This window comes from Carassius carassius, chromosome 7 (assembly GCF_963082965.1).
Source record: "Carassius carassius chromosome 7, fCarCar2.1, whole genome shotgun sequence".
Taxonomy (NCBI): domain Eukaryota; kingdom Metazoa; phylum Chordata; class Actinopteri; order Cypriniformes; family Cyprinidae; genus Carassius; species Carassius carassius.
Window position 1 is genome coordinate 20,851,689 of NC_081761.1, and position 26,782 is coordinate 20,878,470.

At 39.8% G+C, this 26,782-nt stretch overlaps 2 protein-coding genes across 3 annotated transcripts in view; one reads left to right on the plus strand and one right to left on the minus strand.

Moving 5' to 3' along the window:
• The window catches only part of marchf4a (membrane-associated ring finger (C3HC4) 4a), a 60,434-nt gene extending 33,931 nt beyond the window's left edge, over window positions 1-26,503 (minus strand). The window contains exons 1-2 of one of the 2 annotated variants that reach the window (XM_059554152.1): window positions 26,138-26,501; window positions 25,580-25,901 (exon numbers count right to left, since the gene is read on the minus strand). In XM_059554152.1, the coding sequence (XP_059410135.1) occupies window positions 25,580-25,861 (282 nt within the window). In that variant the 5' untranslated portion in view covers window positions 25,862-25,901; window positions 26,138-26,501. Of the gene's footprint in view, window positions 1-25,579 lie in introns of both variants that reach the window. The other variant, XM_059554151.1, reaches the window with a different exon arrangement.
• LOC132143243 (uncharacterized) lies at window positions 3,491-9,204 on the plus strand (the record flags this gene model as incomplete). The annotated part of the gene is made up of 3 exons (XM_059553372.1): window positions 3,491-3,687; window positions 3,799-3,984; window positions 8,667-9,204. Coding segments are annotated over exons 1-3 (921 nt in total), but the record flags the coding sequence as incomplete, so codon positions are not given.
• Window positions 26,504-26,782: the final 279 nt, after the last annotated feature.

Consider the following 26,782-nt stretch of genomic DNA (forward strand, 5'->3'; position numbering starts at 1 on the left):
CCGTGAATTTCTTTCACCATTTCAAATCCATGACTATATGTTGTTTACGTATCTTTACTTATGTAATTACTTTCAATATGTGACCATGGACCACAAAACAAGTCATAAGGGTAATTTTTTTTATTTATTTTTTTTATTAAAGTTTAAAGTTGTATAAATGAAGTCCTTAGCAATTATAGTACTAATCAAAATTAAGTTTATATATATTCATGGTAGGAAATTTACTAAATATCTTCATGGAACATGAACTTTACTTAATATCCTGATTTTTGGCATAAAATAAAAAATTATAATTTTGACCCATACAATGTATTTTTGTCTCTTACAAATGTATAAATAAAAGAAATAAAATTTGGTTCAAGTCAAGTGAAGTCAACTTTATTTATATAGCGTTTTTTTAAAATACAGATTGTGTCAAAGCAACTAATTACAACACACCATTAAATAGTAAAATAGTGTCAATAATGCAAAACGGTCACATATGTATGTAAAGCTGCTTTGCAACCATGCAAAATTGTTAAAAGCACTATTTGTGTCATGATCTGCACATTGAACTTCTGTTTATTCACCACCAGAGGTCAACATCCACAGCACAGAACACCCTGGACTACATTTCCCATGCTCCATTGCACCAATCACATTCACCTGATAACAATCACACCATGCACCTGAGACCAATCACACACACACAGCACAATCATCAGGCATGCTTAATAAGCATTGGACTTCCCCTCACACACTGCCGAGTATTGTTCTGCACATATCCCTCTCCTAGCAATAGCTGCGATTCAAAGCCATTGCATGTTAGTTTTCATAGTCTTGTTTCAGTTTATAGAGTTCATAGTCTTGTTTCAGTTTATAGAGTTCATAGTCTTGTCTCTGTTTCTAGTTTTCATAGTTTAGTCTTTTTCTTGCCTTGCCCTGTTACTCGTGTTTTGACCCTTTTGCTCTGGATACTGGATTAGCCCTCTTGCTTAGCCCTCTGTATGTTGTTCACTCATCGAAGACCCAGTCACAGTCGGATCCAGCAGCTTTTCTAAGGGAACTTGGCCAGGTATAGACCCAGTCAACTGGCTATTCGACTTGTGACAGGGGAGTTTACCCACTGAGGAGTATGTTAACATTTTTGCGATCTATCTTGTGGGGTACCTTTTGATGAGGTCTCATTAAAATAATTTTTTTTTTCAGACTTAATGAGCCCATAAAGTCATTGTTATCCGAGGGGAGGTTTAATAGTAGTCTGAAGGACTTTATAGACCCCTTAAAAGTTTGAAAACATTGTAACGTCTCTGGGTGGGATGGGGCTTAGCTGGAGGCAAAAAGAGGTACGGACGCAATGTTGACAAGCGTAAGCTAGCACGTTTTAAGAGGGATTTATTAAACATGGATGCAGAACAATGTTCAGAACTGTCCGAATATGTACAGTCACTGAATCTGTGGGACTGTGACAGCTATTTTTGTAAATCAACTCTCACGGATGGAAGCAGGCTGCCTGACCCGTGTGCCATACGGCCACGGGAGTGGCATGAAGACTTGACGGGGCTGCCGAAGGTGGAGTGGCCGGACATCTACACCTACCTCATCAAGTCACCAAGTGTTTACAGCCGAGAAAAGCTACAGCATATAAATACCTGGATGCCTACATCTATGTTGTTAATGGTCAGAGGCAAGGCAAGACGAGTGACATGTACCACACCTGGGTGATCGTAAATTGGGACAACAATAAAATTTTAACAGCGAACTTCACTTGCATGTCTGGGTAAGTTTTAACCTAACAGTAAATAGACAACAATTTATAGTTTGCTGCAACCACTGTTATAAATCCTAATTATTATGTTTTGAAGTCATAAATGTATTACTCTTGAGGGAAAGATTTCATTGAAATTCTAATGTCTGACATTCACAATGTTATATTGAAGAGCAAAAGTGCTGTTCCTTCTATTCTGGCAGCCAAAAACACAACAAGACGACATTTTTAAGTCAAAACCTCAAACTTTTAGTGCGCCTGCTATGAGTTCTTCCTTATGTTTTGCCTCCAGCTAGAGCGGTGACGTCACAGTAACATAGGCGATTAAGGATTCTGTAGACTATGCTTTGTTGTCTGCTGGCTCTGTGTTCATGGTGGGTTTTGCTGAGGAGAACACTGTGCCTGTAATGGTTCGCCTGCACCAGTTCGCCTGCACAAAATGGCGGCAACAGCAGATTCTGTTCACAAAAATGGTCACTGCTTCCATTCATGAGTCAAGCCAAGTCACTGTTGATCTTCATTAGTCAAGTCAAGTCACCGCTGACCTTCATGGTTCAAGTCACCGCTGAAGTCACATTCGAACTTCCAGAGTCTCGTCTCGTCACGTCTCAGCTGAACTTCCAGAGTCTCGTTACGTCTCAGCTGAACTTCCAGAGTCTCGTCACATCTCAGCTGAACTTCCAGAGTCTCGTCACGTCTCAGCTGAACTTCCAGAGTCTCGTCAAATCACAACGGATCATCCAGAGTCACGTCACTTCACAGCTGATCACCCAGAATCCTGTTACTCCCTGTCTGGAGCAGCCAAATCTTCAAGGTCAGTCTTTTGGCATTCCAGACTTGCATCCAGCATAGAGGATTCAATGCTGGTGTCAGCATGTGCAGCTGGTATCTCTAAACCAGCCTACTCAACCCCTCCTGTTCAGGAACTGATTCCCCAGTCTGAAGTGCTTCCCATGATGGGGATTGTTTTAAAATTGTGTTTGGGCTGCGTACACCACCACTGAAACTCTAGAGGTGATGGCGTCCACTATGATTTCTCCAGAGGTGGCAGCTAATGCTGCAGAACCTTCTGAGGTAGTGGCATTTGCTGCTGTGTCCCCAGAGGCGATGGCATCCCCTGCAGTTTCTCCAGAGGTGGCGGCACATGCTGCAGAACCTCCCGAGGCAGCGGCGCTCGCTTTAGGGGAAGTCGTGGCCTAATGGTTAGAGAGTCGGACTCCCAATCGAAAGGTTGTGAGTTCAAGTCCCGGGCCGGCAGGAATTGTGGGTGGGGGGAGTGCATGTACAGTTCTCTCTCCACCTTCAATACCACGACTTAGGTGCCCTTGAGCAAGGCATCGAACCCCCAACTGCTCCCCGGGCGCCGCAGCATAAATGGCTGCCCACTGCTCCGGGTGTGTGCTCACAGTGTGTGTTCACTGCTCTGTGTGTGTGCATTTCGGATGGGTTAAATGCAGAGCACAAATTCTGAGTATGGGTCACCATACTTGGCTGAATGTCACGTCACACTTTACAGACTTTAGCTCCTTGTGTGGTGGTGGTGCCCAGCAACGCACTTTCAGCCCGTTATGTCACTGTCGAAGGAACCACTGATGAACATTGTTTCTGCCCTGTTAAAAAGACTATGAACTCCCCCTGTTTTCTGCGGATACCACTGTAGAACTTCCAGAGATGGCTGCATCCACTGCAGAACCTTCAGAGGTGTCAGTGGTATCAACCTGTGGACTCTCATCCTTTCCTGTCATGGCTAGGGAAGCCATCTTTGAAATCTCTGCCTGTCCTGTAACTGCTATGGAGGCTGTCTGCGAATCCTCTTTCTGTCCTGTCACGGCTATGGAGGCCGTCTATGAACTCTCATCCTGTCCTGTCATGGCTATGAAGGCTGTCTGCAAATCCTGGTTCTGTCCTGTCATGGCTATGGAGGCCGTTTATGAACTCTCGTTTTGTCCTATCATGGCTATGTAGGCTGTTTATGAACTCTCTGTGTTCCCTGCCTCGGACCCTGAGACCATGAATGCACTGCCTGTGTTGTCTGTCTCTGCTTTCTCTAGGCCCCAGTTTCTGCCATGGGTCCCGGGCCCATCTGCTCCACCCTGGTGGGCTCCAGCTTTGTCTGCTCCTGGTCTTGTGGACTCCAGTTCCATCTGGTCCACTCTGGTGGGCTCCAGCTTTGTCTGCTCAGGCCTGGTGGGCTCCAGCTTTGTCTGCTCTAGACTGGTGGGCTCCAGTTCCATCTGGTCCACTCTGGTGGGCTCCAGCTTTGTCTGCTCTGGCCTGGTGGACTCCAGTTCCATCTGCTCCGGCCTGGTGGGCTCCAGTTCCGTCTGCTCCGCCCTGGTAGGCTCTAGCTTTGTTTTCTTTAGACTGGTGGACTCCAGTTCTGTCTGCTCCGCCCTGGTGGGCTCCAGTTCTGTCTGCTCCGCCCTGGTGGGCTCCAGTTCCATCTGCTCCACCCTGGTGTGCTCAAGTTCTGTCTGCTCCGCCCTGGTAGGCTCTAGTTTTGTTTGCTCTAGACTGGTGGACTCGAGTTCCGTCTGCTCCACCCTGGTGGGCTCAAGTGCTGTCTGCTCCGCCTTGGTGGGCTCCAGTTCCGCCTGCTTAACCCTGGTGTGCTCCAGTTCCGTCTGATTCAAAGCCATTCCGTGTTAGTTATCATAGTCTTGTTTCAGTTTATAGTGTTCAAAGTCTTGTATCAGTTTCTAGTTTTCTTAGTCTTTTAGTCTTATCTATGTTTCTAGTCTTCATAGTTTAGTCTTTTTCTTGCCTTGCCCTGTTACTTGTGTTTTGACCCTTTTGCTCTGGATACTGGATTATCCCTCTTGCTTAGCCCTCTGGATATTGTTCACTCATCGAAGACCCATGCTTGCCCTAGGATTATTCTTGTGTCTTGCCCTCTATATTCCTGTTTGCCTTTGTTTGACCCATGCCTGTTATGACCATGTCTCTGTCCAATAAAAGCTTGCACATGGATCCGCATGTCCACAGGTTCATAATTATACAAAGTACTGCATCATTATGAATTAGTATTATAATTATTTGCATCTCAAAACATTTCTTTATTCTCAAGTAGAACTCAAATACAGCATATTGTATTGTACATTTTATCATAACAGGTCAATGGAGGATTCAACTAAAATAAATTACTGAAGTATTACTTCAATATTTAACTAATTAAATTGTTTTATTTGCAAACCCCCCATTGTTACATTTGTAGTTAAGTTGGGTTTGGAAACTGCCCTTACAGCACCTGTTAGCAGAAACATGTGGATGTTTCAGTTCATAGCTCACATTTTCATTGGTTTGCCCAAAAATAAAGTATCATTTTCAAAAAATAAATAAAAATTACACAGCTTCATCTTAAAATACTTTCATCATTCTCAGATTTGAAATACATGGTGAGACTTGTGTCTCTAGCTGCAATGAGTTTCTAGACTCTGAAGGTTTCTTCTGAAAAATTTGCCAAATCTGCAACACAGATTCCCAATAGTGTGCACTCTACCAAGTTCAGATGTTTAGCAGAAGATCAGCAAAACCAATTGTTCATAAATGTATAAGGTGAGGAGAGACCGATTTATCAAGCCCCCTTCACTGAACGCTGAATTAGGGGTGTCGCGATATACCAGTATTGACGATAACCGTGATATTTAAAATGAACAGTTCTCTTATGATAACACCACATGTAAATAGCGCCAGTACCTGGTTGAGCGCACAGTTGGCAGTATTGTGCATCAAGAAGACTCAGCGCTCGCAGCTACTCCGAGGAGAGCTGTGTTCGTCAAAGTAGGTTGCCATTATTTTACTGATGCCAAATGTCCAGCACTCTTCTTCACTGCTCCGACTTCTCGTTTGTACCCTATGTGTTTTTCCCTATGTAAAAACTAAAATAAGTTTAAAAAAATAATCATAATAGGAACAAGAAATTCTTCCACTACTACTTCATTTGTGATGGTCATTTATTTTTTAGATATTCAAGACGTGAATGCATTGCTCTCGGAGACAGTTAACAGTTATTTTATCATACGTTACTGCATCACTAACAGTTCCTCTCAGATGTCAACAAATTTCTTAATTCGCCCGGATAAGGAGAAGCGCTTTAATTTCACTGTTGCTCCAGTTGGATGACATTTCTTTTATTTTCGTAAACAGTGCGTGAATGGGTCACATTGTTATGATTGGCTCGGAATAGACATCTTACATCACCACGTTCTGAACTCGTACGTGCTCATACCGGTCATTTTCCTTCTGCGTTCACACACAGCAGAATTCCGACAATTTACTGGTAATGTTACAATTTCTCATACCGGTAAATTGGAATGAATTTACCTGTACACACATGATCTCTTTACGGCAATTTACCAGTAATTTTCCGGAAAAGTCTGTTTGTGTGAAAGGGCTTTACAGTTTACTGTTTACCACACGATAAGCCACCAATCTGCACTGTCTGAAATATAATGCAGTAATTGTAATTAATTAATTGGTTTATAATGCACCCTATAATCATTGGGATTATAATAAAAATACAACACATTACTCACTCTATTGATAGCATGCCATTGGGTCCCTCTGGCATTGGATGTCGCCTCCAGTTTATATGTGGCAAACTAAACACAACGTGCAAAATGCTGCGACTCAACAGCGGATGCTTCCTCCATCGCTCTGAGTTCTGGATCTGTGTATTCTGGTTCAAATAAATATGATTGTGAAAAAAATTCAACGTTGTCTGTTGATATATCGAAATCGTCTTCCATTGCAATTTCCTGTACTTCTAAATATGTTTAGATCTTCACAGTGAAAGGTAACACTTCCGAAATCTCTGTGTAAACAATGAGTGACGTACACGCGTGAGAGATCCCTTCCGGCGCTTTCCACGCTTGCGCAGACTAAGCCATAACGCGCGCACATGTCACACAGCAGGAAGCACGCACGCCCTCAGTTGGACATGGTTGTGTAAAAGAGGTAAAAATGATATAAATACTGTTCGTCTTCTTACACAAACCGCTCGTTTCGTGCCTTAGGTCATCAATGTGTACTTACGATGGGAAATTGTTTAATTTGGACTTCTCTGTGCATGCTCTTTGAGGTGGTGACCATAGATCTCCATTATGTGAGTCACAGACAAGAATGGTTTGACCTAAAAATATAAAAATGGAAACTACTGCGGAAACAAAGACACCCACATCTTGGATGCCCTTGAGGTAAGCTAAAGCATACCAAAATTTAATTTGAAAGTGAACCATCCCTTTAATCGACCAAGCAGATACACATATGATAATCTCGAAATAGTTATATGTAAAGTATATCTGTTTATCAATACTCTGCATTAACATCAGGATTAAAGTCAGAAACATTTATTCTCTAGAATAAAAGGGTAGAGTGTTTCCACATCCTCTCCTTGTCAAGGTTCCACCTCTCACCTCCTCTCTGTCAGCCTTTGCTATCTTTGACACATTGGCAATGTGTGAACATTTAAACCCCAGCTTCTGTAATGTGTTTCCATCTGTTCTGACAGTCTCGGCACTCTGAACTATTGCTGCTACTGTCATTCATTTCCGTATGTGTTTTGAAGCTGTTTATACTTCCATCAAATTAATAATACAGGCCTGTAATGATAGGGTGATATCTCACATGGACATTACAGCTGTCTACTTTCATGAAGAAGAGTCAAGTTTCTCGCTATGCTGAAGTACATATAACATACTTGAAGGAAGGGGTTAACAAGTGTGTTGGGGTTCTTATTTAGCAAGCATCATTTGAGTGATCATTCAGATGCAGACACAACCACAAGTGTTGGAGAGTAATTAGTTACATGTAACAGCATTATGCAATTTAATGACAAAACATTTAGTAAGTAATAATTCAAAATGGGCCATTGAATTATTAGAAAAATAATGCACACCCGAGGTGGTGATGTGGCCACTACGCGAAGCGGTGTGCATTATTTTTCTAATAATTCAACGGCCCGGAGTCAATTATTCCATTTATACTACGGTTACCACACCTCAAGACAAATTATCAAATTATATATTTAAAGGGATTCGTCCAGTTTTTGTACCTGAATCACTACTGTGAGTAGGATAATTTCTTCCGCATCTCATCCAATGTGTCTTTTGCTAGTTCCAAAACTTAATTTTAAAGCTGGTAGTGGAGGCTTGAGCCATTGATGGCATTCTAATGCAGTTATTAATTAAGTTATTAGAAAGAGAGCGAGAGAGACAGACACACACACACACACACACACACACACACACACAGTAGGCTTCCTGTTGGCCTTCTGTAGCAAATTGTAGCTCCGTGTAGCTGTTCTTATTTTATTTTTTCTCTAGAATCTTTATCTTACTATCACTCTCTGTTTTTTAAAGTGGTAAAATATAACTTAATTCACACCATATTTCTGATATTTTCGATCAATCTTATCAGATTAACTTTGATCGTTCACTTTTATTTTATATCCGTGAGTGCAGTACACCTGCAAAGCGTTAGCACTCGTTAGCTTGTCATTAGCGTTTTCATTCGAACCTATCGCTGTTTTCTTTTCTCCTCTCCCTCGCTCCAGTTTTTCACAAGTTCATCAAACAACCGCAGTAAGAATATTTCATCAAGCACGGTGAGTAGTGGCATCTCCCGTCATTGTTACTTGCACCTCTTGCCACATGTACAGTTTATCTATCTCTGTCGCTGATGAGGGATTCACATGTGATAAATGCAGGGAAATAGTTAGGCTGACAGAGAAGATTTCAGAATTAGAGACACGCATCCAAACTTTAATTGAGGACAGTAAGAATGTTAGGGCTCTAGATACGGCTTTGGATGCGTCTAGCTCAGGGATTCCTGTACATTGTTCGGTTCCGGAAACAGAGCCCCAGCAGCAGGGCAACTGGGTGACGGTGAGGCAGCGTAGTCGTGGGTCAAAACACCGCTCTTCTGTTCCGATCAAAACATTAAACAGGTTCTCCCCACTCAGTGATGCACCCACTGAGAAACCTGATGAAAGTGCTCTAGTTATTGGTGATTCTATTGTACGGAACGTGAATATAGAGACACCAGCCACCATAGTCAAATGTTTACCGGGAGCCAGAGCGCCTGACATCTTGGCAAATTTAAAAGTGCTGGCTAATGCTAAACGTAAATACAGTAAGATTGTTATTCATGCCGGCGCTAATGATGTTCGACTTCGCCAGTCGGAGATCACTAAAAATAACATTAAAGAGGTGTGTGAACTTGCAAGCACGATGTCAGACACTGTAATATGCTCTGGTCCCCTCCCTGCTTACCGTGGTGATGAGATGCATAGCAGATTGTCATCACTCAATGGCTGGATGTCTAAGTGGTGCCCACAGAATAACATAGGTTTCATAGACAATTGGACGAGCTTTTGGGGCAGACCTGACCTGTTTAAAAGAGATGGTCTTCATCCCTCCTGGGGTGGCGCCACTCTTCTCTCTAGAAATATGGCAAATAGTCTTAGTGTTTATACTTGACTAACTGGGGCCCAGGTCAGGAAGCAGACAGACTGGCTAAACCGACCATCTGCTAGATGCCTCCCGTCACAGAGGTCAGTTAATTCTCAGCACATAGAGACTCTTTCACCTAGATATCACACTATAGAGACTGTGTCTGTTCCCCGAACTAGAAAATACAAAAAACGTCCAAACCAAGTTAAGATTAACAATTTAATCGAGGTTCAACAAATAAAAAACAGAAGCAATATGGATAAACAAATGATAAAGCTTGGCTTATTGAATATCAGATCCCTTTCTACGAAAACACTTTTTGTAAATAATATGATCACTGATCATAATATAGATGTACTCTGTTTGACAGAAACCTGGCTAAAACCTGATGATTACATTATTTTAAATGAGTCCACCCCCCAAGATTACTGTTATAAACATGAGCCACGTCTAAAAGGCAAAGGTGGAGGTGTTGCTTCAATTTATAACAACGTTTTCAGGATTTCTCAGAGGGCAGGCTACAAGTATAACTCGTTTGAAGTAATGGTACTTCATATAACATTATCCAAAGAAACAAATGTTAATGATAAATCCCCTGTTATGTTTGTACTGGCTACTGTATACAGGCCACCATACAGACTTTATTAAAGAGTTTGGTGATTTTACATCCGAGTTAGTTCTGGCTGCAGATAAAGTTTTAATAGTTGGTGATTTTAATATCCATGTTGATAATGAAAATGATGCATTGGGATCAGCATTTATAGACATTCTGAACTCTATTGGTGTTAGACAACACGTTTCAGGACCTACTCATTGTCGAAATCATACTCTAGATTTAATACTGTCACATGGAATTGATGTTGATGGTGTTGAAATTATTCAGCCAAGTGATGATATCTCAGATCATTATTTAGTTCTTTGCAAAATTCATATAGCCAAAATTGTAAATTCCTACTTCTTGTTACAAGTATGGAAGAACCATCACTTCTAACACAAAAGACTGCTTTTTAAGTTATCTTCCTGATGTATCCAAATTCCTTAGCATATCCAAAACCTCAGAACAACTTGATGATGTAACAGAAACTATGGACTCTCTCTTTTCTAGCACTTTAAATAAAGTTGCTCCTTTACGCTTAAGGAAGGTTAAGGAAAACAGTTTGACACCATGGTATAATGAGCATACTCGCACCCTAAAGAGAGCAGCCCGAAAAATGGAGCGCAGCTGGAGGAAAACAAAACTAGAGGTATTTCGTATTGCTTGGCGGAAAAGTAACATATCCTACAGAAAAGCATTAAAAACTGCTAGATCCGATTACTTTTCTTCTCTTTTACAAGAAAACAAACATAACCCCAGGTATTTATTCAATACAGTGGCTAAATTAACGAAAAATAAAGCCTCAACAAGTGTTGACATTTCCCAACACCACAGCAGTAATGACTTTTTGAACTACTTTACTTCTAAAATCGATACTATTAGAGATAAAATTGCAACCATTCAGCCGTCAGCTACAGTATCACATCAGACAGTGCACTATAGACCCCCTGAGGAACAGTTCCACTCATTCTCTACTATAGGAGAGGAAGAATTGTATAAACTTGTTAAATCATCTAAACCAACAACATGTATGTTAGACCCTATACCATCTAAGCTCCTAAAAGAGGTGCTTCCAGAAGTCATAGATCCTCTTCTGACTATTATTAATTCCTCATTGTCATTAGGATATGTCCCCAAAACCTTCAAACTGGCTGTTATTAAGCCTCTCATCAAAAAACCACAACTTGACCCCAAAGAACTAGTTAATTATAGACCAATCTCGAATCTCCCTTTTCTGTCCAAGATACTAGAAAAGGTGGTATCCACACAATTATATTCCTTCTTAGAGAAAAATGGTATATGTGAGGATTTCCAGTCAGGATTTAGACCGTATCATAGTACTGAGACTGCTCTCCTTAGAGTTACAAATGATCTGCTCTTATCATCTGATCGTGGGTGTATCTCTCTATTAGTTTTATTGGATCTTAGTGCTGCGTCTGACACAATTGACCACAACCTTCTTTTGCATAGACTTGAACACTTTGTTGGCATCAGTGGAAGTGCATTAGCATGGTTTAAATCGTACTTATATGACCGCCATCAGTTCGTAGCAGTGAATGAAGATGTATCCTATCGATCACAAGTGCAATATGGAGTACCTCAAGGCTCAGTACTAGGGCCGCTACTCTTCACGCTTTATATTTTACCCTTGGGAGATATCATCAGGAAACATGGTGTTAGCTTTCACTGTTATGCTGATGATACTCAGCTCTATATTTCTTCGTAGCCCGGTGAAACACGCCAATTTGAAAAACTAATGGATTGCATAGTCGATATAAAAAACTGGATGACGAGTAATTTCTTACTGCTAAATTCTGAAAAAACAGAGGTGTTAATTATAGGACCTAAAAACTCTGCTTGTAATAAACTAGAACACTGTCTAAGACTTGATGGTTGCTCTGTCAATTCTTCGTCATCAGTTAGGAACCTAGGTGTGCTATTTGATCGCAATCTTTCCTTAGAAAGCCACGTTTCTAGCATTTGTAAAACTGCATTTTTCCATCTCAAAAATATATCTAAATTATGGCCTATGCTCTCAATGTCAAATGCAGAAATGTTAATCCATGCATTTATGACCTCAAGGTTAGATTATTGTAATGCTTTATTGGGTGGTTGTTCTGCACGCTTAGTAAACAAACTACAGCTAGTCCAAAATGCAGCAGCAAGAGTTCTTACTAGAACCAGGAAGTATGACCATATTAGCCCGGTCCTGTCAACACTGCACTGGCTCCCTATCAAGCATCGCATAGATTTTAAAATATTGCTTATTACTTATAAAGCCCTGAATGGTTTAGCACCTCAGTATTTGAATGAGCTCCTTTTACATTATAATCCTCTACATCTGCTACGTTCTCAAAACTCAGGCAATTTGATAATACCTAGAATATCAAAATCAACTGCAGGCGGCAGATCCTTTTCCTATTTGGCGCCCAAACTCTGGAATAACCTACCTAACATTGTTCGGGAGGCAGACACACTCTTGCAGTTTAAATCTAGATTAAAGACCCATCTCTTTAACCTGGCATACACATACCATACTAATATGCTTTTATTATCCAAATCCGTTAAAGGATTTTTAGGCTGCATTAATTAGGTAAACCGGAACCGGAAACACTTCCCATAACACCCTATGTACTTGCTACATCATTAGAAGAATGGCATCTACGCTAATATTTGTCTGTTTCTCTCTTGTTCCGAGGTCAACGTGGCCACCAGATCCAGTCTGTGTCCAGATCAGAGGGTCACTGCAGTCACCCGGATCCAGTACGTATCCAGACCAGATGCTGGATCAGCACCTAGAAAGGACCTCTACATCCCTGAAAGACAGTGGAGACCAGGACAACTAGAGCCCCAGATACAGATCCCCTGTAAAGACCTTGTCTCAGAGGAGCACCAGGACAAGACCACAGGAAACAGATGATTCTTCTGCACAATCTGACTTTGCTGCAGCCTGGAATTGAACTACTGGTTTCGTCTGGTCAGAGGAGAACTGGCCCCCCAACTGAGCCTGGTTTCTCCCAAGGTTTTTTTCTCCATTCTGTCACCGATGGAGTTTCGGTTCCTTGCCGCTGTCGCCTCTGGCTTGCTTAGTTGGGGACATTTCATCTACAGCGATATCGTTGACTTGATTGCAAATAAATGCACAGACACTATTTAACTGAACAGAGATGACATAACTGAATCCAATGATGAACTGCCTTTAACTATCATTTTTGCATTATTGACACTGTTTTCCTAATGAATGTTGTTCAGTTGCTTTGACTAGGGATGCTCATTTCGATTAATTTTCCCAACCGACAACCGCCGCTAGTTAATCGATTATTAACCGTTAACTGATAAGATTATAATATTGAATTGGCATTAAATACAAATAAAATTGACGCGTATCTGTTACCCTTTAAAAAAATACAAACAATTTTTTTTTTATCAAAGGGTTTATTTTAACGTGCAAAGTGCAAACAGCAGCAAACAGAACAGATCAACAACAGAACCTGGATTCAGTTTAAATTTCCACACACCTGCAGCATTTCTGACAGTGAGAGAAAAATAGAATGAAATAATACAAATAAAAAACAAAATAGGCCTACACTAAACATATTTTTAAACTTAAATGATTAACAAATTAAGATGACAAAAAGAAAACACTGAATCCGTTTGAACGAGACTAAGATTTTTCGTTAAATTAAAATAGCAGCCCTACCTCAACACCTTGTCTAATTTTTATTTAAAAAAAGCAACATATCAACGTGATGTGGGGTCAGTCTGGAGCGCAGCCTGTTGACAGTTAGACCCGCGGCAGAAAACACCCTCTCCGATGGGACAGATGTACCGGGAATACACAGGTAACGTCTCGCTAGAGTGGCCAGCTTCGGGAAGCGCCTTTCATTTGCTTTCCACCAGTCAAGAGGATTAATATCAAGAGAAGGAGGATCGTCTCTCATGTAGATGTCAACCTCTGCTTCTGGATAATCAGTGGCTTGACGAGGGGTGCTGTAGTCACCTCCCAGGAGCATCATCATGGCGTTGCTTTTGCTGCGGTCTTCATCTCCAGCTTGTGTAGCAGACACCGCTTTCTCATCTCCTTCCGCATTGGCCATTTCCAAAGCAGCACACATTTCAATAAGTTTTGCTTTCGCGGCTTCTTTCTCCGTTTGTGCAAAAAAAGGGAGATGTTTATGGCGTGGGTCCAGGACAGAGGCAATCAGCGCAGGTTTGGCCACCAGGTCATCCTTGTCAACCTGTGACGAACATATAACCTCCTTTTTAATGCAAAACAACGAAAATAATAAATAATAATAATAAATAATAATAATAATAACTACCTCCATGCGGCCACTTAAGGACTGCCGAACCTTTGCCTTGAACTCCGTCACTCTGTGGCCGTCATCCTCGGCTCTAATCAGGTGTGTATTCAGCAGGCTAAAGGTGATGGGGTAAATGTTGGAAATTGAAACGTTCTTTTCTGATGACATTATGGTGGTTGCACATTTTAAAGTTTCCAACACGGGCGCAATCTCCTCCATTATTTGCCAGTGTTCGTCTCGTATCTCCAGGGTTCTGGCATCTTGCAGCCTTGTAACTGTTCGGTCAGATAGAACAGCTGTAACAGACCACCTTTGTTCGAGAAGTCTTCCGAACATGTCACACACCGAGTTCCATCTTGTTTTACAAGACTGAATGAGCTGGTGTTTCGGAAGTTTCATTTGTGATTGTTTATCTTCCAGTGCCTTGGATGCAGGGGTGCTGTGGTTAAAATGCCTAACCAGTCGCCCAGCTGCAACGATGACCCGATGCACGAACACATTAAATCCATCATTTACAGCGAGCTGTAATGTATGAGCAAAACAGGGAACCGAGTCCCAGTTCACCCGTTCTGGAGAGTTTGCAGCCACGATGTTGCGTGCATTGTCATGAACACATGCAGACACTTTCCCATCAAGTCCCCATGTCTCCACTGCATCAATTAGTTTAGCTGCGAGGTTCTCAGCTGTGTGTCTGCTTGGCATACTCTGTGTTAGAAGGACAGCTGTATTAACATGCCAGTCCTCGTCGATGTAGTGGCACGTTATTGTTATATAGCTCTCCGTTGTGAGTGCCGTCCAGCAGTCAGTCGTGAGGGCCACAAACTTTGTGCTTTCGAGTTGTGATTTAAGCGATTTTTTTCGCTCCTCAAAACGGGCCTCAATTCTACGGGTAATAGTGCATCTTGATGGGATTTCTTAATTGGGCTCAATATAGCCCAGTAGCTCTTGAAAACCTTCACCACAGACGACACTTATGGGCAAAGTGTCTTTTACTACCATTGAACAGATTCTCTGCGTTATCTCCTCAGATCGCCGTGCATCGCATCTTCTCCCTGAAAACATGGAGGGCAAAGTTTGTTGCCCTTCATCACTCGAAGCTTGTGGGTGTTTGCTTCGTAAATGGTACTGCATCGTACTTGTGCTACTGCTGTATTTTAATACGGCGCCGCATAATTTACAGGTAACTTCGTCGCCCTTTCTGTTAAAATGATCCCACACAGTGCTTCTTTTCGCTCGCTTCATTTTGCTTCCCTTGCTCGGAAAAAAAAATTCTGCAGGCATGTGTCACTTGTGTGGTTGCGCGTGCCGATGCGCTCCGTGAGTTAATAAATATAAGCTATATAGTAGGCTATTTTATTTTTAAACCATGCAGCAAACTAAAAAAAAAAAGAACCTTAAAAAAAACGTTTTAAACCGTTTAACTGATAGTATTAATCGGTCAAAATTTTTACTTTCGGTTAACGGTTAAACGGTCAATATGAGCATCCCTAGCTTTGACGCAATGTATTTTGTTTAAAGCGCTATATAAATAAATAAAGGTGACACAGAGAGAGAGAGAGAGAGAGAGAGAGAGAGAGAGAGAGAGAGAGAGAGAGAGAGAGAGAGAGAGAGAGAGAGAGCGGGCTACCTCTTTGCATCTCTAAACATCGCTGTCTCTTCGCTAGTGGGAAACGTCATGTGTAGCCTTTAAGTTGCTACACTATACAGGCTAACTGATAAAATCGTCAGGGCAGCGCTGACAACACCTTTCTGTGCAAACTGCGTGACTGTTTATTACAGTTACAGAACTGTTACAGAACTGTAATGCGGTCAAGAGAGCTGCCTGGAACTACGTTCGCTGTGCGTTTCCTAGTGATGTCCGATTCGGACCAGTTCACCAAATAGAACTGAATCGTTTTAAATGGTTCGCGTCTCCAATAAACATTAATCCACAAATTACTTAAGCTGTTAACTTTTTTAACATGACTGACACTCTCTCTGAGTCAGAATAAACCAATATCCTGGAGTAATTCATTTACTCAAACAGTACACTGAATGAACTGCTGTGAAGAGAGAACTGAAGATGAACACCGAGCCGAGCCAGATAACGAACGAACACGCCCACTGCTGGAGCGGTTCTCGTTCTCGAGTCAAGAACCGGTTGCATCGGTTTTCGGATCACCAGTACACTGAACCGAAAACCGTTTCTTTCGGACGCGTCCGATTTGAAAACCAATGAAATGATGATACTTGATATTTGTTAAACATCGGAAAGTGTGATAAAATAACTATATTTTATTTTGCTTTTTTTTTTTTTTTTAGATGAATGTTTCTAATCTGTATATTGTAGATTGTGTATAGGACAAAGGGGTTTTCAGGGAAGTTGGACGACTCTAAAGACTCTGTGTTTAATAGGAATAAGGGATGATTTATGAAATATCTGTACTGTATTTATAGTTAATGATGACACATTCACAAATTGAGTTTGTAGTAAACAGAACATGAAGACAGTAGAGCAGCTGATGATACTGAACTGCAGCACGTGCAGGTTAGAGCGATTCTCGTTCTCGAGTCAAGCACCGGTTGCATCGGTTTTTGGATCATCAGTACACTGAACCGAAAACTGTTTCTTTCGGATGCGTCCGATTCGAGAACCGATGAGCTGATGATACTGCGCATGCGTGGTTCAGCGTGAAGCCGACTGACTCGCATCTGAACCGAACTGATTCTTTTGATGATTGATTCTGAACTGATTCTGTGCTAGTGTTATGAGTGCAGGTAAACCAAGGGCTTGAATGAAGGGCAATCTGGTGAAACGTAAGTTAATTTAATAACAAATACATCGCAATGGATTATGTATAGTAAGTGGATCATGGTTTCTGCGCTGATGACACCTAATTTATTTACTTTATATCTTCAAGACTTAAATCCTCGTATGCACATTATTGCTGTTACTGTATTTGGGTGCGTTGTTGCAAAACTTAATTGTAAACTTTTCATGATTATGAGGTTTTGAAGTTATGATTATGGCTTTATATATCTGAATGTTTGATAGACGTGAGGCCATTACGTCATCGCCAATGACGTCATTACGTCGAGTGTAAAAGAACCGGTGAACTGTTTTTTTCAACCGGTTTATTGAATCGAACCGTCCGAAAGAACCGGTTCACGGAAAAGAATCGAACTTCCCATCACTAGTTTTTCCCAGAAAATTATTGCACACCTCAGAACGTTTGTCAGCCAATCAGATTCAAGCATTCAACTGCCCCATAGTATAAACAGTATATGCATCTTTACAAGCCTGTATAGCTAGCTGTATAGATTCTGCTTTAAGGAATATTCTGGGTGCAGTTGAAAGCATTTGTTCATTTATTTTTAAGCCAAAATGGAGTTTACGGAGAATCACTTATAATGGATGGGTCAATTTTGGGAGGATTTAAAAGCATAAATGTGAAGCTTGTAATTTTATAAAAACACTTAGATTAATTATTCTGCTAAACATTTTCATTGTAGATAAATACTGGCTGTAGAAACCATATAAAAGATTAGTAAAATCAAATTAACATGCATACTGTTTATGTCTTGTGACTATGCTTTTACAACAGTGAGTTTTTTTTGCATTTATTGACTGACCTCATTTACATGTTAACCGCTTCACTGTAACACACATTTTTACTCTTTATAAAGGAAAAAAGGTCCATATTAACTTTGTGATAATCAACATTATGAAACATGTATTCATTGAGTGAACTCTGGAATAATAATTTAAAATGTATTAAAAAGAAAATCTTCATGGCCAAATCTTTGCTATAATAAAATACTAGCTAGACTTACACTATCATTCAAACATTTGGGGTCAGTAAATTTTTTTGTTTTTGAAAGAAGTCTCTTCTGCACTACAAGAGAACAGTAACATTGTAAAATATTAACAAACTTTAAAATAAGTGTGCTCTACATGAATATACATTTAAAAAAAATTAATAATAATAATTATTCCTGTTATGCAAAGCTGAATTTTCAGCATCATTACTCCAGTCGTCAGTGTCACATGACCATTCAGAAATCGTTCTAATATGCTAATTTGCTACTCAAGTAACATTTCTTAAAACTGTTTCCTATTCTGTGAAAAATATCACAAGGATTCTTTAAATAGAAAGTTCACTTTTGATCCATTTAATGTATCTTCGATGAATAAAAGTATTAATTACAAAAATAAAAAACATCTGAATAGTACTGTATTAAACATCCTAAACATGAAAAGATATGCAATATGTACATAAAAGTCAAAGTACATTAATAAAAAGGATTACTAAAGTTTACATAAACCAGTTTTAATGAGAACACACCTCTCGGTTATAAGTATGCATTCACACAACAAATTGTTTTACAATGGAAAAACAGCTGGATTTTGCTTAAAAAACCACACTCTTCTGCTTATTGACCCATTTATCCAACCACTGCTATGCTTATTTGTGTATTGTGTGTTCTGTGTCAAGGCCATTTACACTGCTTGCTCTGTCACTTCCTCTATCTTTGAGAGGATTAGATTTTCTTACAAGACTCACCATGTTAGGCTTTAATCTCAGCACTAGTATCTGCTCTAAACAGATTACATTAGCTTTGGAGAAATCTGCGTCTTTGATGCAGTTTAGTTCCACAGTTATGAAACCTGTATTAAATGCAGACGCTGCTATTCAGATTCACTCGACTGATTCGTCAGTGATCAAATATCCATACTCTGAAACTGAATGCATCTAATTCCCAGCGTAAAGTCCCTCTGATTCCATTTGACGTATTATAATGAGTCTAATCCAGGGATGTGGAGATTTTGGAATTGAATGTACATCCATTTGTCGAGTAAATTCAGACTCACTTGATTTGTTCTACACTAATTATACATAACCACTGATGGTTTGGGGCTGTAATGATATGTTGTGCAGCAGAGATGTGTGATGGGAGATCAGAGTGCGACTCGTCAGAGTGGGAGAAGAGGCCACTTTATCTAATTGTGGTATTAAAGCAGAACTATCAATACAATCTGAATGGCTGATCCTTTATACATAACCCCTAATAACCCTCGGTGGTGAGCACAGGCTCAGTTTATTGCGTTGGATGTTAGGTCATCGTTACACAGCAGCTGATTCATGGTAGCAGAAAGAAACAAGCTCTCGGTAAGAACCGAGCATGGTTTTTATAATGAGAAGGATGCTCTACCTATGTACGACTTTGTGAGTTAAAGAGGCATGAAGGGACAGAAAATAAGGAGAGAAACAGGAAAAAAGACAGCAAGCCTAGGCCAGTGTGAGAGGGAGAGAAATGAAATAGAGAATCCTTGTAAACAGCCCTGAGCAGTGATAAAATAAATCATATTTTCTGTCATTAGCATAATTGAAGGGTGGCGAAAAAATAAGACAGTTAGAGAGAGGTGCAGTTTTTTTTAATGGACTGTGTAATGTGCTTTCTAAAAATGCACTGGAATGCAAATTTTAAGTGATTCTTTTTAGCCTAGATCTTTTTCTATTAAACACACACAAACACGTACACACACGTACACACACCCTGCTAGAGAAGGATGCAGTGTTAATAGTTGGTAAAAGTGGCTGCAGGCAGGGATTGACTGGGACTCAAAAACAGCCCGAGATGTTTACAGGTACAGAACAATCCCAAACGTATTAGAAATTGCTTGCATATCCTACAAATGTGCCTTTCATATTACAGTGTCCTCCAAAAGTTTAGAAACTCCCATGGTAAAGTACGATTTTGGAAAATATGACTAAGCACTGATAAGGAACACAAACTATAAAAAATATTCAACACTAAATATGATAAATTCTGAATACAGAACATAACTAGAACTATTTATAAGACTATTTAGACTATAAATTGTATGTTGTGTGGCCTACCAACCCTAAGTATACAACAGTTAGTTCAAGTCAACAAACTTGATTGGATTTGCATTGTATTTAAAAGTTACTCAACAGATTAATTCAAAACCACTAATAATTAATTCAGGAGCAAATCAAGTAGCTGCTAAAATCATTCAAAAACACTGATTCAATCAGGAATGAATTATGTAGCTTATTTTAAGAAAAAAATAATTGAATCATTGTTACATTTGAATATATGGTCGTCCATAAAATGTGTTGCTGTTCTGTTGTAAGTAATCTTAAAGATTCCTAAATGCATCTACTTTCAGAAGGACAAATAAAGTGCTTTTGCTTTCGTCTAGATACACACAGCATCTCCCTGACATGGCTGTTTCAACACTAACTGCGGTTACTGAAACCACGCATTCTTTCTTTTTATGAACATTTGGGGGGCATTACGCAAATATTTCCACACAGTGTCGTAGATATGGGGTGTGTTTGAATGAGCAGTTTTAGGGGGGCGTGGCAGAGTCTTAACTTTGATAAAGAATATTTCTTTGGAAAACTTGAAATCGCATCATATGAAATCGCTTTAATATTTCATACAGATCACATAATCTGAGAGTAGTTGTATTCCATCTGAAATGGTTAGTTTAAAAGCAGACATTTCACTTTAGATAGGCCTATATTTCTTATGCCTGAGGCAAGTATAAACAGAGTTTTGTTTTATTATTTGATGCTCTCAAGTTCACAGACCGTGATGAAACAGAACTGTTGACCAAAGCTATTACACTGGTGTGCGCTTCCTCATTCTGCACAAATGCTAAAATAGCACACATTTTTATAGGTTAACATTAGAGCGAGCGGCCATTTGAAGTTGCTACTACTTACATGTTTCAGATGATAATCGAAATTTGAAGTCGATGAATGGCGAGCATTTGGATGTCATGCCCGATGTACTGTAGTATATTACTGCATAGAGCAGCTGTTAACAATCTTTTGTCACAAAATGCATGACTTCACCACTTCCTGTGGATTTGTTTTTCTGTGACTAAGCGACTAAAAATGTGGTCGACTAAGGCTTTGATTTTTACAAAGCTCATCATTCTGAAAAGCGTGGTGTAATCTGATTGGCCAGCTATCCAGTGTGTTGTGTTCTGACTCCATTTTGTTATCTAATCTGACTACATTCTCTAGTCGACTAAGGCTTTTCTCGTGGACTAACGTTTAGTTAATTATTATGGGGCAGCCCTAAATAATAAGTAGAAATTAACAGACATTTGAGTTTGTAATAAAATGTAGTCAGATTAGATGATAAAATGGAGTCATAACACAACACACTGGATAGCTGGCCAATCAGATTACACTACGCTTTTCAGAATGATGAGCTTTGTAAAAATCAATGCATTTCAGAAAGACAGGGCAGAGTGGAGCAACAATAATGTATGGTTTGTGAAAAAAATAATGTGTTTTGTGAACCTTAAACCACGTAAACACAATGCATTTCACCAAATACACAAAATAATATTATTTTTAGCGTCGTCATATGGTCCCTTTAACACGAGCATCAACACTATTGCCAATGTGATATTATTAAAAGTGTGCCGACTCTTAAAAAATGAAACGCGGTCCAAGTTTAATCCACTAATCAGGCATCACATCTGTCTGAGGGGCATTTCTCACTGTATTGCCATTATTATGAAGAGCTCAGCTGTACCAGAGTACAGTTGTAAAACTGTAAATATTTCTCATGCAAGCTCAAACTGTCATCATCTATGTGCACATTTACATCAGCCTTCTTTCTCTACGCTGAAAATCTAAAGCATGTTTTTTTGCTTGAGATGTTTATTCTGTCACTTTTTCTGCAGTAAAAGGTAAAAAAATGTGTGTGTATATATATATATATATATATATATATATATTGTGAATGATATGATTCCTCTGCACACAAACACACACGCACATACACATGAAATTCTGGAATCATTCAAAATAATGTAATATGTAAAATGCAAAAGAACCTTTTCATTGGAATGCCAGAACTATTCCTCCTTTGTGTAATGATTTCAGTTTAAATTGGTTTTGACAACTGACCCACAAGCTGACTGGCCCACTGAGAATAGTCCCCATAGGTGTTCCCTATGGCCAGACCACTAGGTGCAGATACGCCGTGGGTTATTCTGGCATAGACACTGACTCTCGTTTTGGGGTGACAAAAAGGCACAGCATGGCCACACTATTCTACATTCACTGTTGCTTGTGCATTCAATTCTTTAAAAGGAATTTAAGTCATGCTGACTATGTCAGTTTCAGCTATTTTTCACTTTTGATGTATAATAACAACTCATTCAAAATAATGTAAATTAAAGCTTTTATTTTTCTTCTGGTGAGTGACCATGTTTCATATGAATGACATATTAATGTGGGTCACACAAAGACTTTACATCATCAGTATTTTACAGCACCAAAGAACTGAGTGGTAAAGTTAAAAGAGTGAGAGAAAGAGCAAATGGAATAGAAGGAAAGAATGTGTGATCATAAAGAAGAGGTTGGGTATGGAAGACAAAAAGTTATTTCACACCTAAGCACCCTCTCCACCACGTTTTAGTCTATAAATACTCTTTAGATTTCTTTGATTTAGTAGGCAACATTATATATAGTGATATATATGTGTCATTTTGGTCTTGTTAAAATTAGAACAAACTACGTTGGCCAAAATGTTTTGGCATTTTCACAGGGCATTTTGTAATTTTCTATTTCTACAGTGACACTCTTGGTATCAGTTTAATAATGCTACATTAGATACAGTGCCGTGTCCAATAACACGGGCATGTTGCCCAATTATGTTCTCTGATGAAGGTGAAATGATGTCCATGTAAGTGGCTTCTCACAACAGGGTGCAAGAGTTATAGGCTACTCAGATCACCTCCAGCATCTGTGACAATCCATTTCTTGTTTTTACACTGATTAAAATGAGACCATAGGAGGTCCAGAGTATTTTTGCTCAGTGGTTTTGTAGGTGAGAGAGAGCAAGAGGACAAATGGAGAAAGAGAAAACTATTATTTATTTTCCCAAGCCTGTAATTGATCCTGCATGTTTTGTTTACACAAGAAAGGAAACGTTCTCACCCTCCCTGACAGGTTTAGGACAGCTATTCTCAATTCCAGTCCTCACGACACCCAGCTCTGCATATTTTGCATGTCTGTCTTTGTAAACACACCTGATTCAGATTATCAGCTTGTCAGAAGTAAGCTCAGTGCATGAACTGTGTTCCGATTGACATGGTCCCTACACAGTGTTCATTGCTCCCTGCTCCCTGAGCAGGGGAAATCTGTTGGAGTTTACCGCACTTCGAAACATTAATTCACGGATTTGCACTTTGGAATGTCTTCACACACAGACAAGTGTGACATCATATACCTCTGTAAATAAATACAATTTAAATTCACGTCTCACACACTTCAATGCACTTTGAATGGAACATCTACGTTTCGAAAATGGAATTATGTCAGAATATCCTGTGATGTCCACTTCACAGGGCAATTATGTTATAATAGAAAAACGTCTGCAGCAATAAGAGAAACATATAAAATATGCAGAGCAAGGGTGCATGAGGACTGGATTTGAGAACCGATAGTTTAGGGGAACAGGAAGATCTTTCTTATATATTACTTGGGGTTATAAAAGTGAAAGAAAAAGGGAGAGGCAGCTGGAGAAAGTCAAAGCATACAGTGGAGAGGAGAGTGAGAAAGAGAGGGAGTGTGTGTGTGTCTGGATTGGAGACACAGCTCAGTCAGAGCGAAGAGAATCTCCTCAGTCCCATCTGCTCTCTACACAGCTCTCATTACACTCACAAGCCCATCCATCAGCCCACAGCCACCCAACTCTGCCACAGCCCACATTAATGGAAAGAGGAAAGAGAAAAAGATGTAGGGAAAAGTGAAAAGGAGAGAGACAGGAAACAACTGAGAGAGCGAGAGAATGATGGAACGTAGGGAAAAGAATGAAAAAATAAAACAATTTCACAAACATTTACAGGCTAAATTGGCCTGTGAAGAAGACAGAGCGATAAACTCTCTGATGATAATAACACAAAACTATCCTACAGCATATGATCTCAAAACAAACAGTTGAAATAAGGCCAAACATCAAACCGGTCAACAGAGGTGTCCGTATGCCATTCATATGGCCTAATGTTCTGCTCAATATTTGATCAATGTTTTGTGTTCAAACCCTTGACCTTTCAGTCATGTGGTGCATTCCATTAGAACAAATCACCTAGCTGTGGATAAATGTCACTGTCATAACAGTAACAGATTTATGAGACAAATCACTTCAGAAACAGCAGCAATGATGGGGAATCTAACTTGCAGTATCCAGACACATTTGGGTAACAAAATATCAAGTGTAATGGGAAGAAAATCATTGCTAAACTGGAGTGCTTTTCTCAAAACTACCTTCACTTTTCATTTTTTCCATTACTTTTGCAAACTGCACTTTTGGTGATTATGAAGTCAGATTTTTATTTATAATGTCAAATCTGACCTTTTTTCTTCTGTGGGAAAAAATGTACATATTTTTGAAAATATGAGTGCTTTTTTATTCATTCAAGGAAAGTCAATGGGATCCAATGTTTTGACTTTTTTAATGGACAAAATAGTAATTTGAAATATAAGTCATACAATAAGTAATACAGATTTGGAGCATCATTAGATTTAGAACAGTATGAGAAAATAAATATGGAATATTTGCTTTTGGGTGAACTAGCCTACCCCTTTAACTATGAACACTGTCATCTAGTGTCCACTAAGAAAGTATCCAAATGCATTTGCATTCGTTTTGAGCAAGTATTATCACCTTCTCTTATGAGACATTGTGCTTTAAAATGTGCTTTTGCTATCTTATTGCAAAATAAATGCCACCGATTTAATATTACATTATGTAATATAGTCACATTTATCATATTTTTTTTTCTGTGTGTGTGTGACAAGTGTTTTTTTTTATCTTCGTTTTGGACAGTATATCTTTTATATTGAACTGTTAAATGAAAAGTGTGTACTTTCTGTTTTTAAAATAAATACCACTTTGCATTCATACATTTTAATTCTGATTTAAGTAATACTTTAATTAGTTTTGAATACTGATTATTGATTTATTGATTACTGATTTTTTAAATACATGGCTCTTATTTTGACATTTCATCACGCAATGCAATGCCACACATATTTTTTTTTTTAAATACATGGCTCTTGTTTTGACATTTCATCATGCAATGCAATGCCACACATACATTTTAGCTTAAGTGTCCAAATACTTTTTGATCTTACTGTATATGCATAGACATTCATGAAGTGCAATTGTCTGTGAAAATGTTCTATTATAACAAAATCTTTGTTTTCAACCATTTAATGTGACACAATAATTGCTGTCAGAGTTTCAGTAATTACATTTTTAAGTGCTCTTAAGAGTGCAATGAACTTATCACTGCAGGGTGTCATTTTGGCACCACCAGAACTTTTTAATTACACAGGTGGAATTGTCAAAGTGTAATATGCTGTTTGAACGAATAGGTGCAATAAACAATCGCCATACATTGACCATACACAAAAAGTGTGGCTGCATGTGGACTCCTTACCTGCTCTGGGCCCTGAAAACAGATCCGACACAAAGGAGTCCTGACTCCACTGTCCGTGCAGCTGTCCAGAGATAACCTCTCGTCCAACTTCTCCTTAGAGCAATCCTCGGATGAGCTGCAGCAGTCCAGCGTCCTCGGTGAATCCAACCCGCTATGAGTCCAGTCTTCGCTCCCTCGTGTGTCCACAGCCTCACCTGCTACCGGCTGGTAATGTCCGTTGGCTAAAGAGTGGCTCTCCGTGGCGCTGCTCGTCGCATTGCCCTCCGCGGTTAGTTCGTTCATGGGTGTAGAGGCAGGTGGCGATGCCGACGGTGACGGTGGCCTGAGTAGGAAAACCTTCAGGTCACTGAACAAGACGCAACAGCGGCCTTTCTGCTTGCCCTGGCGGCGCAGCATCGGTCTGCGACTCAACAAACCCCAACACCATACAATGACACCGATAGCCAACAACATGTGCCCGTCTTATGAATAATGGAAATGCGGTCTATGCTTTTATACGGCCTATAATGCTAAGGCTATCTGTTACTGGACTCCAGGAGGTCACATAAAATAACTTACTGTTTGGTTTCCAACGAGAAAAGACACCTGTGCAGCCGTTCAGTCTCGTGAGCAACAGCGCTTTCTGCTCTCCTCACTCAAACTGACCGTTTGAACACAGAGAAAGTGTTTATTTTCAACAGTTATTATTCTAATAAGAGCTACATCATCGCGCTAGTGTTTCCGCTGAGAAGCTGACGATTGTACGCACATGTAATAGTAACTGTCAAAAGTGGGAACCCTTTAATATCCCTGCTCATAACTCAATGGCGATTCAGTCAACTGGAATAGGTACCTCAAGAAAACTAGTTCATTCAGATGTTGCCACGTGAAGTATATTTTAGGTTACCTGACAAAACATTATTCAAAGGGCGTTCACAACAACTGGCCATATAAATACTAAAATCGAACAATTGCGGACAAATAACCCGATTTGAATCAAAAATGTCAGGGATTCCCGCGAACAGCTTCTGACAAAGGAGCTCCTAGCCTGAGGTACTCTTGCCAGTGGCATCTATTCATCAAAAGCAGGAGAACAGAAATGCAGGCTATTCGTCAGAAGAGCCAAACAAACGGCAGCCTCGGTTTGTCTAATAATTAGACAATTTTGTACTCTACGACACACACAATTTCTGCTCTCCAGTTCACACCTTCCTCGCTTATTAG